The following is a 13,469-nucleotide window of genomic DNA, read 5'->3' as shown; positions in this document are numbered from 1 at the left end:
AACTGTCTCTACTTTCTTAATTAAATTGTGTCTTAAATGTTTGCTCTGCAAGGACCAGTGACCTTTCAGATTGTTAATATTCATTCAGCATCAACTGTGTCAACAACATTTTTTTCCTCCAGACTTTGAGATATAAATTGTGGGCAAGGACAAAAGGTAGGCAGCAATGTGTATAAATACAGCCTCTTGCTGAAAATCAAGCACCTTGAGGAAGTTTAGCAACAGAATAGGAAGGTAAGGAACAAACAGCATGCTGAGATTACAGAGCTATAGCACGTCATTCAAATTTTATTGGTTGGGAAACTAAGGTGTCTTTGTTTAAGCCTTGAGAAACTGGGTGGAGTGTGAGAATTACATCTTTTTGATTATTCATGATTTCTCTTTTCTTTGCCTCCCACAAAACAGAGCTTGGATAGAGCCTGCAATAAATTGGATTCTGATCTACTTCTTCCAAGATACCAAGGCTAAATACCTATCATGCTGTATCTATATACAGCTGTGCTTGGGCTTTTGATTCTTCTGCCCATGGTGGGCAGATTTTTCTTTCCTTATTTTTGGTTGGATCTGAAAAACATTATTGCCTACCTAGTAGTGGCATATCGATGCCACAGATACATGCAGGGCACTCCCCCTATCACTCTCCTAGAAATATTTTTGGCCAAAGTTAAGAAGTATTCAAACAAACCCTTGATTCTCTTTGAAGATGAGGTTTATTCCTACCAAGACATTGATAGATACAGCAATCAGATAGCCAGAGTATTGAAGGACTATGTCGGGCTGAAAGAAGAGGACACCATGGCTGTTTTTTTCAAGAACAGCCCTTCCTATCTCTCAGTTTTTATCGGCTTATCAAAGATTGGCTGTACCATGGCATGTATCAATTATAACATACGACTCAAATCTCTGATACATGCTCTGAAAACTTGCAAGGCTAAAGTTCTTCTATCAACTCCAGGTGAGAGAATCATGTAGGAAATACTTCCATAGAAAATAGTAATATGTCGTAACTACTGGAACTTTCTCTTCTTTTTGAATTGCATCCAAATATTTTTTTTCAACCCAGGGAGATGGGCAAAGTATTACCACAATTTTGGATTTTGCATTGGTAAAGTAAGTTTGGCATATGCAAAATGATTTCTTTTATATTAGTAGTAAATAAGTAAGTAAGATCTTTATTACGGTCAAAGACCAGCAATATATATTTGTTTTTACACTATATTAAAAAAATACTAACATTAAAATATAATTAAAAAGTATTGACATTAAAAGTGGATAATAACATAATGGTCCAAAGATTGTTAAAGGTATGTGCAGATAATTGGTATAAGATGGTACCATACTTCTGTAGCCAATTTTTTTCTTATGGACATTGCAGCAGCACAGAACTTTGCCACTGCATATGTGGTAACCGGGTTAGTGTCCTGGAGGAGGAAGCCTAGATAAAAATTGTCTGCCCTCCCTGGCCATCTCTCTAATAAGGGGAGAATATATGCAGACCTACAAACTCTGTATAGCTCGCAGTGTAATAGTACATGTGAATTATCTTTCACTTCTCCTTTACCACATATACAAATGCGTTCAGCTATAGGTGTTCTCTTATACCTGCCCTGGTGGAGTGCTGAAGGAAGAATGTTAAATCTGGCTCTGAAGAAAGCTATTCTTTGTTTTGGGAAGATCAGGTCATTTAGATATCTTGCCGCTTCCCATACACCCTGTTTGATTCTGTCCCTAATGTGGAGAGGCAACCTGTTTAGTTCTTCTTGAAATTCCATGTCCCTCATTCTATTGATTACTACTTGCTTTGCTTGCTCAAAGCCTAGGGACATTAAGAATAATGATGAGAGCCCATAAGAGCCCAGCTTGTGATCAACTGCTTGTTTCTAGGGGGAAGGGAAATTGTCAGTCAACACTAGTGGGGCAGTCCCTCTGGAAAGAAATGCATTTTAAGCCAATAAATGATCATCATCTTCCAGGCTCTTACTTGAATTTGAGGCATGCCTGTCTCAATTCTTAACTGGGCATTTGGAGTTCCATTGGGAGCAATTAAGATGGCTCGCAGGAATTTTGTTTGAATGGTTTCTAACAAGTCTCTCTTTGCAAGGATTCCTGTTTGTGCCCTGTAAATAATTTGTGCCAATGTTTTGGCCTCAAAAAGTTTTAAGGCAGCAGGTACTAACTGACCTGTATAAAAGAAATGTTTGATTGCATTTGAGGACCTAATGGCTACTTGCAATGTGTGATCCAGGTGTGCCTTCCATGTCCCTAGCGAGTGGAAAACCACACCAAGATATCTAAATGTTCTAACCTGTTCCAGACTATATTCTTCCAATTTCCATGAGTATTGGCTTGGTCTTTCAGCAAAAACTAAAATTTTTGATTTATCGAAGTTAAGGACCAGCTTGTTTTGCCTGCAATAGCTGAGTGTTGCCCTAATTGTTCTCTTCAGTCCTATGGGGGTTTGTGAAATGATAGCGGCGTCATCAGCATATAAGAGAATTGGCACTTTGCTTTGTGCTAGGTTAGGAGGATGGAAATCAGGGTTCTGTAGAAGATCAATCAGGGGATTAATATAGAAGTTGAAGAGGGAGGGGGACAGGATGCAACCCTGCCGTACTCCTTTTTGTACCCTTACTTAGCCGGTTAAACTCCCTTGGGGATTGCACCTCACTTTCAGGGTGGAGTTGGCATACACTTTTTGTATGAGGAAGAGGAGTTCTCTCTTCCTACCACTATCGACTATTTATCGATAGTGGTGCATTTTAACTTCTCCCAGAGGGTGATCCCGGATATTGAATCGAAGGCCTGTTCAAAATCCAGGAAGGCCACAAAAAGAGAGTTTTTTTTTTAATGTGTGTATTTTTGTACTAAATGGTGGAGTACCAAGATATGATCCACTGTCGATCTTCCTTCTCTAAAGCCGGCTTGTTCATCTTTGATTATCCCCCCTGAAATTAGCCAATCTTGAAGTTTATAATTTAGGTGTTTGTCATGCAGTTTACTAATAACACTTAGAAGACTAATGCATCTGTAGTTGCCTGGGTCATTTCTATTCCCTTTTTTATAAATTGGTATGATAATTGCTACTCCCCAATCTCTAGACATATGGCCTGTTTTGTCTATAAATGTAAACAGTGATGCTAAAAGTGGAGCCCACCAACTGGCGTTCTTTTTAATTATTTCTGGCAGGACATTATCGGCTCCGGGTGCCTTATTAGCCTTTAGGGCTCCAATTAACCGGGATATCTTTTCTGGTGTAATAGGGGGCCTGTGAGGAGTGTGGTCCAAACTAGCTTGGCTCTCCTTGGTTACATAGTCAGGATCTGTATAAAGCTCCCTAAAGTACTCTTCCCAGGCATGAATTGGAACCTGATTTGTTGGGGGTAGGAGAGGTTTTCCCAGTCCCCTGGTGATGTACCAAAAAAGGGATGTATTTTTTGTCCTGACTGCCGTAATTAGTCTATGCCAAGACTCCTTCTGGGCCGCACTTTTCTTTTCTTTTAGAAGGTTCTTATATTGTGCTTTCAGCTGCTTTAAGTAGTAAGTGTGCTCCTCGGAGGGGGCACTTTTACTTTTCTTGTATTCCTCATTATATATCTTTTTTAGTTGAACACAATCTCTATCAAACCATTTTTTGTTTTTTGAAACTAGCATTTTGGGGTGAGCTAGTGATCTGTTACTGAGAACCGAATTCAAATTTAAAATTAAGGATTCAAACCCCTTTAGGTAAGATTCCCCACAATTATTTCTTAATAGAGATGTACGTAACTCTATGGTTTCAGGGCTAACATCCATTTGGTAACTTTCTTAGCGTTTTTCTTGTTCCATTTAATTTTTACCTGGGTATTTTGAGTCTCTAACCTGGGTAGTTAGGCTGTGCCTGCCCTTAAGAGAATTCTGGTGCAATGTGAGAGTAAGGAGTATTGTATTATGATCACTTTCCAATTGCGAGTCTACCTCCATCTTCTGTAAGAACTTCAGGAGGTCATATGATATTATCCAGTAGTCAACTGTGGATTTTCTTCCTGCTCCCCAGTAAGTATATTCTGCTGGGAAATCGCCCCATGGGGACCGGTTAAGGATACAAAGATCCAAACGTTCAGTCATTTGTCTTACACATAAGCCTGCCCGATTAGCTTTAGGGTCTTTAAATTGTCTGGCATGCAAAGATTCATCTGTTACATTTTCATCATAGTGAATCTTAAACTGCTTATATAATGCTTGATCATTTGGACCCATCCTAGCATTTAAGTCCCCCCTATAATTATTAGCTTTGGGGAGTTTGGCTGAACAGCCAAGAATAAAATCTTCTATGCTGTCCCAAATCTTGTTAATCACATTATTCTTATTAAGTGGAGGAATATAGATATTGAAAAGCAATATCTCCACCTGTTTAAATAAGAGTAATATAGTTACAACCCATGACTGGAAAGGTGGCAGTGGTACACATTTAAAATGCAAGGATATATTAAGTAATGTACAATACCCCCTTTATCTCTCCCCCCCCACCTTGCTTGGGACAGCCGGAATTGAGTTAACCCAATAGCCATTTAACTGAATCTCTGCTGAGGCCCAGGTTTCCTACAGGAAGAGGATGTCAAATTGTGATATATTCTCAAAAAAGAGTTGGTCTTTTGATGGGACGGACCAACCTGCTATATTCCAGGTTATAAGGGAGAGTGGGTCAACTTTTGGAGCTCATCAGGAAACTTGATTTATACAAAGGGAAGTTGTCTGGTTGTTACCATGGATTGAGGTGTCACCGCACACCGAATTGGTCTTCTTTAAAAATAGGGAGGACCCGTCTAGGTCATGTGTAGACTCTTGAGAAACTTATATCAGTATTCTGTCAGCATTGGATGGATTGATACTGTGAATTTATGTAGTAGGGAAGCATTCTCTCAGAGTACACCACTTGGTTTATTAAAAGTCACATTTACATTTCTCTATTAATAATCTCTCAATAGTTCCACTAACTTTAAATGTGATTGAATGAATGAACCTCTTTCTTCTTTTTCTCTTGCCTAGTACTATGACATAAATTGTCTTCTGAGATCAGGATGGTAAGTCCATAAGAACTGCAAAGACCTATGCAAAGTAGCATCTTACTTCCGTAGTTTTTGTGAGTCTTGTAAGTGAAATGGGCAACTATATAAATTTAAATAAATGAAGAAAATTAATCATTTTCTGAATGGCTTTCTATGATAATTTTGCAGGATACATGGAGATTTTCACATTAGACATGACATGGGATATTTCTGCATGAAATGGTGCCATTCCTAATTAATTTAAAGGAAACAGTTGTATATTATAAGTACTATAAGATAACCATCTTACTTTATTATCAGATTTTGAATTGATAGAACATTAGTTTGCCATGGGTTAATGATGTATATGTTCAGCTTGACTATAATTATATATTGAATGTAACCATTAAAATGCCCAAAGAACTATAACACAACAATAAAAAAATAAATGTATTCAAACTTGCAGCAAATGGAATATTGATATACTTAGGGTGACCAGACGTCCCGCATTTGGCAGGACAGGCACTCTTTTTCATAATTTTTCCCGCGTCCCGGGCCATTCTCAAAAGATTCCGCTTTTTAATTTTGGCGCCTTCTTCGATCGCTCGATCCCCCGCCCATCCACTGCCGCTTGCATGGGTGGGGTAGCATAGCGAGTGAGCGGGTGGATGGGCGGTGGAGCGAGCTTGCCTTTTCAGCCCCACTTCCACCCAGACAAGCCATGGGAAAGTCTCCGCCTCTCCGAAAAGAGCCACCTGAGTGTGTGGCCCTCGGCGGGGTCTGGAAGCAGCGCCTTTCCGCCAAAGCATCCCTCACGCACTTCGGGGGCTAGTGGGTGAGGCGAGCACAGCGGCCGGAGACTCCTCCGCGGGACTCCTTCCAGCTCCGTCTGCTTCCCAGCCTGTCCTGGCTCTCCTGACGCCTGGGGCCGCCGCTTCTCCGAACTCACCCAAAGAGAGTAAGTGATGAGCATGGGCGGGGTAGCATAGTGAGTAAGTGGGTGGATGGTGATGGGATAGCCGCCAGAAGCCTTCCTGCCCACCACCGGCTGCACTGCAGCTGACTCGCCCCGGGCGAGCTGGAAGGCTTTTGGGCGTCCGGGCAAGAAGAGCCACGAGCAGATGGTGGTGGGATCCGCCAGACTTCCTGCATAACACCTACTCTCTCCGGACTTGTTTTGATGAGCGCGGGGTGACTGACAGTAGTTTGTGCCACTCAAACTATCGTCAGTCGCCCCGTGTTATAAGATTAAGATCTCTTGAATTAGATTCCAGCTGATGCGGCGGGCAGCGCAGATTGCAGCAGGGACGGCCACCGATTGCAGCCCGATTGCACCAGGGGCTACGCTGGCGGGGATGGGCAGGGGGGATGGGACTGGTCCTGCTAAGGTTGCGGAGGACGTGCCTCTTGTCGGTCGAGGCATCGGCTGCCCTCCATTCTTCTGCCTTATCTCTCCGTCCGTCTACCTTTGCGTTGGGAAAGAGGAGCGGAGTGGGAAAGCAAGACGGATTGCCATTGTCAGTTGCCAGGCTTCCAGCAGGTTGGCTGGACACTGCCCCTGTGCTCCCGCCCAATAGCAGCAGCAGCAGGGCTGGCGCCTGAGCGTATGGCGGAGACACCCACAACCTTCTCCGTCTCACTGATTCTCCCCAACCCCGTGATTTTCCTCCTTTCCAGCTGGGTGGCGGGAGCACCTGGGATCTCCCTAGGTAAAAGCTGAGAGGAAGGGGGGGAGATTCCATATGAAGGCATCCCGAGGCTCTACTTTAACCCATGCACGAAGTTTGGGGGGGGGATGCATCTTTTCCCTGGCTTCTCCGAGCTTTGTTCCTCCCACTTTCGCTCCTTCAGCTGGAGACAATTACATACACCCCCCCCAAAGAATCCCAGGCATACAAACAAGCAACTTCCCCACTATGGGCTTTGTTCTTAACCAAAGGCAGGCAAAGAGAATAGAGAGAGGCGGCGGCGAGGCTACCTTTTGCGGGGAGAGCAGGAGCTTGGCCAACCGTGGAAAGGTGCCCCAGGGCTGAGATCCAAGGTGTGCTTAACTAGGCGAGGAACTTGTGCAGATGCGCCGGGGCGTGGGAACTGAGGAAAAGAATAGAGAGGGGGGCGTGTGGAGAAGAAGTGTGCCGAGCTGTCATCAGAGCAGGCCAAGCTCCTGCTCTCCCCGCAAAAGGTAGCCTCGCCGCCGCCTCTCTCTAGAGGCGGCGGCCGTCCCTGCTGCAATCCGCGCCACCCGCCGCATCAGCCGGAATCTAATTCAAGAGATCTTAATCTTATAACACGGGGCGACTGACGATAGTTTGAGCGGGCGCAGCCGGCGCAAACTACTGTCAGTCGCCCCGCGCTCATCAAAACAAGTCCGGGGAGAGTAGGTGTTGGGCAGGAAGGCTGGCGGCTCCCGGGCGGCGATCCCACCATCATCCGCTCGCGGCTAGGTGAAAGCCAGGGAAAAGATGCACATGCTCAGAGGCCAGGGTGACGCTTGCAAAGGAGAGATGCGAGAGGCGCTGGGATTGGTTAGAATCGGATGAAGCTTGACTTTGGAAAGGTTGGGGGGGGGGACAAGCGAAAGTGAAAGCCCCAGAAAGTGATGCAACCAAGAAGAGTTTTGCAGTTTTCCACGACCCTCCCCCCTCGGGAAAGGAGGGTTGGGATCACAGGCACCTGACTCTATTCGCTTTGGGTGTGCATCATAATGTTGTAAGCTGCCCGGAGTTACCTGTGTGTGAGGTGGGCTGTCCTATGCATTTGCGTGTTTGCGCTGGAGAGAGAGTGAAAAAGAGAGGGAGAAATAATTATATTTATTAGATAGATCAGTGTTTCTCCACCTTGGAGACTTGAAAGAATTCTGGGAGTTGAAGTCCATATACTTTCAAGTCTTCAAGGTGGAGAAACACTGAGGTAGATGATAATGAGATGAGGGAGGGAGAGGGAGAGAGAGAGAGAGAGAGAGAGAGAGAGAGAGAGAGAGAGCATAACTAGATAGACAGATAGGCAGGCAGATAGACGGATGGATAGAGAGAAAGAGAGAGAGATAGGTAGGCAGTCAGATAGACGGATGGAGAGAGAGAGGGGGAAAGAGGGAGAGGGATACCATAACTAGATAGACAGATAGGCAGGCAGATAGACAGACAGACGGATGAACGGATAGAGAGAGAGAGAGGATATGCATAATTAAGGTGACCAGACGTTCCTAGCGAGGCCGCGGGCTGGCAGTAACCGCCGCGGCCTAGTTCCCCCCCCCCCCCAGTCAATGGTGTCCCTCTTTACCAATCTGAAAATCTGGTCATCTTAGATATACTCTATATTACTTGTTAACACCTGAATTAAATATTTTTCAACAAAGAAGCATGCAAAAGACATGAAAGCTATTCAATCATTCTTTTTATATTTAAAAAATAAAATAATATTCCAGACTGGCTTCTTTTTCCATTCCTCTTTCTTGCTTTCTCGCTTGCTTGCTAGTCCTAGCACACAGATTTTATGTATATGTCTTCATCCAGTTTCATATAATAAAATAATCAGGACAAAAGGACTATATTATACATTTTTGCTTAGGAGTATTTAGTGTTTCTAAGAATGCAAGATTAAAGTGCTATTCTTTACATTGTCTGCAGAAACTTTGCCATGTTTTCCCTTTGTTCTAGTGTTTATGGAAGAGGCTCAAAAAGAGATTTCCAAAAATAAGGCAGTAAATTCAATCAAATATTTTTTTCTTTCCTTTTTCAAGATTTAAAAGATGCCATTGAAGATGTCCTGCCTACTTTAAATGATGAAGGGATATGTGTTTTCTATCTGAGTGATGATTCCCCAACTGAAGGTGTAGAGCCACTACTCAAACGGATCAAATTAAGTTCTGCTGAATCAGTGCCATTTTCCTTCAGAGCCAATGTAACAGCTAAATCTGTATGTCTATATATTTTCACCTCTGGGACCACAGGTGAGGAGCATGAAAGGTGGAATGGTTGCTGGGAGACCTAGAAGGATAACATAGGCGGATGAAATACTTTCTGTTGACTTCTGCTTGTATGATTGCATAGTTTTTATGATATGCATAGCCTAGATTAGGGTTAGGTAATAAGTAACAAAGTTAGGTAAGAAGTCATTTTTCTTTTGTGTCTGCAAAGCTTTCTGCTCACCTGACATCATCATCATGCCCACCTGACCACCTTATATCATCATCATCATCATCGTCGTCGTCGTCGTCATCTGATGATGCTGTTGAATGGAAATTGGCATGTTGCAAAGCTTTAGTTCATTGATCTGTGCTTTTTTTTTTTTTTTGCTAGTGAGTGCTTTTGAAATATCAAAGTCATATGATCCCTATGTCTGCATGGAATCAAGCATACAATCATGAAATTGATTGTAAATTATCATGTCTTGCTTTTTCTCCAAATTCATTGCATCCTTTATTTTTTCCCCTCCCTTTTCACTTTCCTCCAGGACTCCCCAAAGCTGCTACCATTTCCCAGAAGAAAGCAATAATGGGGTCCCATCTGCTTTACCTGTCCGGTGTCCATAACAAAGATGTTGTTTATTGTCCACTTCCTCTGTACCACTCAGCTGGATTCCTTGGGCTTGTGGCAACGATAAACAGGGGTAGGCACAAAAGACCAGGGAGCCTGGAATATACATAGAGACCTTCACCCACAGAGTATTATCAAGAGACACAGAGCTCTTAAAGTGGTGAACGCTACACAGCTAAACGAAGAAGCAGAAAACAACTTGTAAATCACTTGAATAGTGGGTGGATAGATTGGTGGATCAAATAAGTGTGTATCAAATATTTGCTGATCACAACCATATAAATTGTAAAAAATATATAAAAGAGCCGAGGTGGCGCAGTGGTTAGGGTGCAGTACTGCAGGCCACTTCAGCTGACTGTTATCTGCAGTTCGGCGGTTCAAATCTCACCGGCTCAAGGTTGACTCAGCCTTCCATCCTTCCGAGGTGGGTAAAATGAGGATCCAGACTGTGGGGGTGATATGCTGACTCTGTAAACCGCTTAGAGAGGGCTGAAAGCCCTATGAAGCGGTATATAAGTCTAACTGCTATTGCAATTGCTTTATATAGACCTAAATGGCCTATTTCTTGCTAACATCCCAACCTATTTGGATATCTGATTGCAGAAGAATGACATTCACAGAAGCAGGAAACTTGCAGAGAAAAAGACGCCTTAATTTATATATTTATTTATCTGATTTATATCTTGACTTTGTCCTCTTCAAATGTCCTGGAGCCAAATCATTTTAGGCCTTTTTAAGCAACTTGGGGAAGATGTAATTGAAAAGTTGCAGGGTGGAGCGTTTCAGCTCAGGGTTGTAATCTAGTGATCACATAAACTTCCAGAACTTTCTCTCTCTCTTTCTGTAAGGAGCTACATGTGTTTTGAGGCCCAGGTTCTCTGTTTCTCATTACTGGGATGACTGCAGACGTTATCATGTCACTGTAATTCAGTATATAGGAGAAATGATGCGCTACTTGTGTAATGCACCAAAGGTAATTGATAAAATGGACTAATACTTCAAAAAAGTATGTTACAATGAAGAATAAGGGATTGCTTGCCAAATTGTATGTAGCAGTGTCCAGGAAATATAGATATAAATCTAGAAGAGAACTATGCTTGTATCATATTTTAGAGACCTAGGCCCAGTTTGTCATGAATGCTGAGCCTGTTTCTGTATTCCTTTCTTCTGTATCCATTCCTTCTCCCTTCATGTAACTCAATTCCCTCCCCCATTTCCTATTTCATGAAAAATTGATAATTATACTTGCAAGCAGCAGGTTGTAGAACAGATATATATGTATGTATGTATGTATGTATGTATGTATGTATGTATGTACGGTATGTATGTATGTATATATATACATACACATACATACACATACATACACACACACACAAATACATATGTCTATATAAATCTTATCTATTATAGAGGTAAAAGGAAAAAAAAAGAATGTTAGCATTACTAATCTTTCACAGAAGAATAGTATTGTATCTTTATATGGGAATATATAGTTTAATACAGGTAGACTGATGCTATGGTGCTTGCATCTATGTGGACGCTGCCGGTCCTGTTCCAACCGTACCAGAACTCACTACTGCACTGTTCTTTTGTATATTCCTCATAAGAAGGGTCTCAGTAGCTTGCAAAACACTGAAAAGGAGCTTTGGGATATATGGAGGTAAAACAAAGAAAAGTATTCTAAGAAAGATGCCTAGGAGTTTAAAAATTGCTGTCTGATACCAGCAGGTTTAGGGTTGCTTAGCTTTGTTTTTGTATGACAAGTTTGATTTGAAACTGGCCAGTTCGAAGGCTGAAGGATTACAGAGAGTTTTCAAAAGCAGAAATATGTGTAGGGAGCTTAGTAGATGACAACAATTTATCTGTTGAGGAGCATGGATGGAATAGTCATTGTTTCAGCAACAGAAAATAACATGTTTCCTAAGAATAATTATTTGGTTATAAATGCTAGAATATGGTAGTTCCTAATATTTCTGCTAGTCTGTAGTCCCTGTTACTTGCTCAGAGATGATATTCAAGTTAATATTAAGGTATTAACCAGAATTTGAAAACCAAACCTGTTTTATTTATCTACCGGTGCCATGGATTTCTATCTGTTTAAATTAAAGGCATCATTGTTATGCAACTGTAGTCTGAAATAGATAAAATCTCCTCATAGATTTTATAGACTAATTGTAAACATTCCTTATGGACTGTCACTCCTTCACACCATCTTGTAGGATGTTCTTCAAGCAATCTCTTAAAAAACTGGCTCACTGCCTGATCAATTGGCATGGCCACTGCTAGTACAGTATTTCTTTTGGAGAATTCTAATTTCCTTGATGTCTCACCTTGCAGAGAGATAATGACCGTGACCATAGGGTAAGACTAGCCATTGGCAATGGAATGCGGATAGAGGTTTGGAAGGAGTTCCTGAATAGATTTGGACCCATCAAAATCCGTGAAGTTTATGGAGCTACTGAAGGAAATGTTGGATTCTTTAATTATGTAGGAAAAGTTGGAGCAGTGGGAAAGTCCAATTTCTTTCATAAGGTAATGAGAAGTTCTTAGGTCTGTAAATAGATAAAGAAAATATCTGGGCCACTTCTAGCTACCTAGACCTCTAGCCTGTGTATACATAGAATATAGGGTCATAAATTACATATTTAGAAGTACTTGAAATGTAATTGGAGTATTTTAAGAAAAAGAAATAAAGGCCCCAAACCCAGCACTTTAAATCTTCTCTCTGAGTTTGTGGAACTGTCTGAGGCCAAATTCTCTTCTCCCCTCAACTTTTGGTATCATTAGTCTCCAAAGGCCACATGACTATTGGAATGAATTAGGTTTTCTTGTTTTGGAGATCTTTTTTTTTTTTAAATAGTACATTAGGCTCCCCAGGAGTGGAATTTTTCAGAGCACATGGATTGGTCAGCTATTGGGAGAATGATGCTAGTTCTAATGTTTTACTCCAAGTATATCTCAGACAGAGGCTCTCCAGGGAGGTCTATATTAAGGTGACCAGATTTTCAGATTGGAAAAGAGGGACGCCCTTCACGGGGGGGGGGGGGGTGTTTAAAAAATTTTTTTTGGAAAAAGGTCACCCCAGGACACCAGCATAAATACGAATCTGTTGCCAAACAAAATTTTGATCACGTGACCATGAGGATGCTGCAACGGTCGCTAAGTGTGAAAAATGGTCGCAACGGTCGCTAAGTGTGAAAAATGGTTGCAACGGTCGCTAAGTGTGAAAAATGGTCGCAACGGTCGCTAAGTGTGAAAAATGGTCGCAGCGGTCGCTAAGTGTGAAAAATAGTCATCAGTCACTTTTTTCAATGCCATTGTAACTTTGGTCACTAAATGTTTTCCCCCTCCTCGAGACTCCTCACTTCTTCCTTCATTCCTCTTGCTTATCTACCTTCACCTTATCTGTCTTCTGTTCTTTCCCTCTCTTCCTTCCTTCTTCCCTCCTTCCATCCTTTTCTTTCCTCACTCACTCCCTTCCTCCTTTTTTCTCTTCCTTCCTCCTTCCATTCTTTCAGCTTCATGGGAGAGGCAGCTGCCGGCCGTTTCACCTCGCGCAGAGAACTTCCACTCGGTCCCGGGGCTTCTGCCGGGTGGGGGGGTGGGGGGGGGGCTTGATTAAAAATTTTATACGGAGCAACAAAAATTTTCATACATCACAAAAATAGTATTGTAATATTTTTTTATTTCAACATAACTACAATATAATACATTTATTTACATTTATATTTATTAAATATATTGACAAAAATTATGTACAGTACAAATATAATACATTTATTTACATTTATATTTATTAAATATATTGACAAAAATTATGTACAGAATAATTTTACTCTTTGGAATATTTCTCACTTGAGTGAATTTTTTTTAGTAGATTGCTGTCATTGTTTAAAAGGTCATGAAA

General features: G+C 41.8%; 1 protein-coding gene across 1 annotated transcript in view; it reads left to right on the top strand.

Moving 5' to 3' along the window:
- The first annotated feature begins 477 nt into the window (after positions 1–477).
- Positions 478–13,469, top strand: part of LOC148046040 (long-chain fatty acid transport protein 2-like) — a 28,061-nt gene continuing 15,069 nt past the window's right edge. Inside the window, exons 1-5 of the mRNA XM_087714455.1 lie at positions 478–955; positions 8,764–8,973; positions 9,477–9,632; positions 10,408–10,532; positions 11,900–12,094. Of these exons, the coding sequence (XP_087570581.1) occupies positions 478–955; positions 8,764–8,973; positions 9,477–9,632; positions 10,408–10,532; positions 11,900–12,094 (1,164 nt within the window). The remainder of the gene's footprint in view (positions 956–8,763; positions 8,974–9,476; positions 9,633–10,407; positions 10,533–11,899; positions 12,095–13,469) is intronic.

This window comes from Thamnophis sirtalis, unplaced genomic scaffold (genome assembly GCF_051295495.1).
Source record: "Thamnophis sirtalis isolate CommonGarterSnake01/CBP01778 unplaced genomic scaffold, rThaSir2_p1.2 scaffold_4, whole genome shotgun sequence".
NCBI classification, from domain to species: Eukaryota; Metazoa; Chordata; class Lepidosauria; order Squamata; family Natricidae; genus Thamnophis; species Thamnophis sirtalis.
The sequence above is the reverse complement of the archived record's forward strand: the minus strand, read 5'-3'. Positions and strand labels throughout refer to the sequence as shown.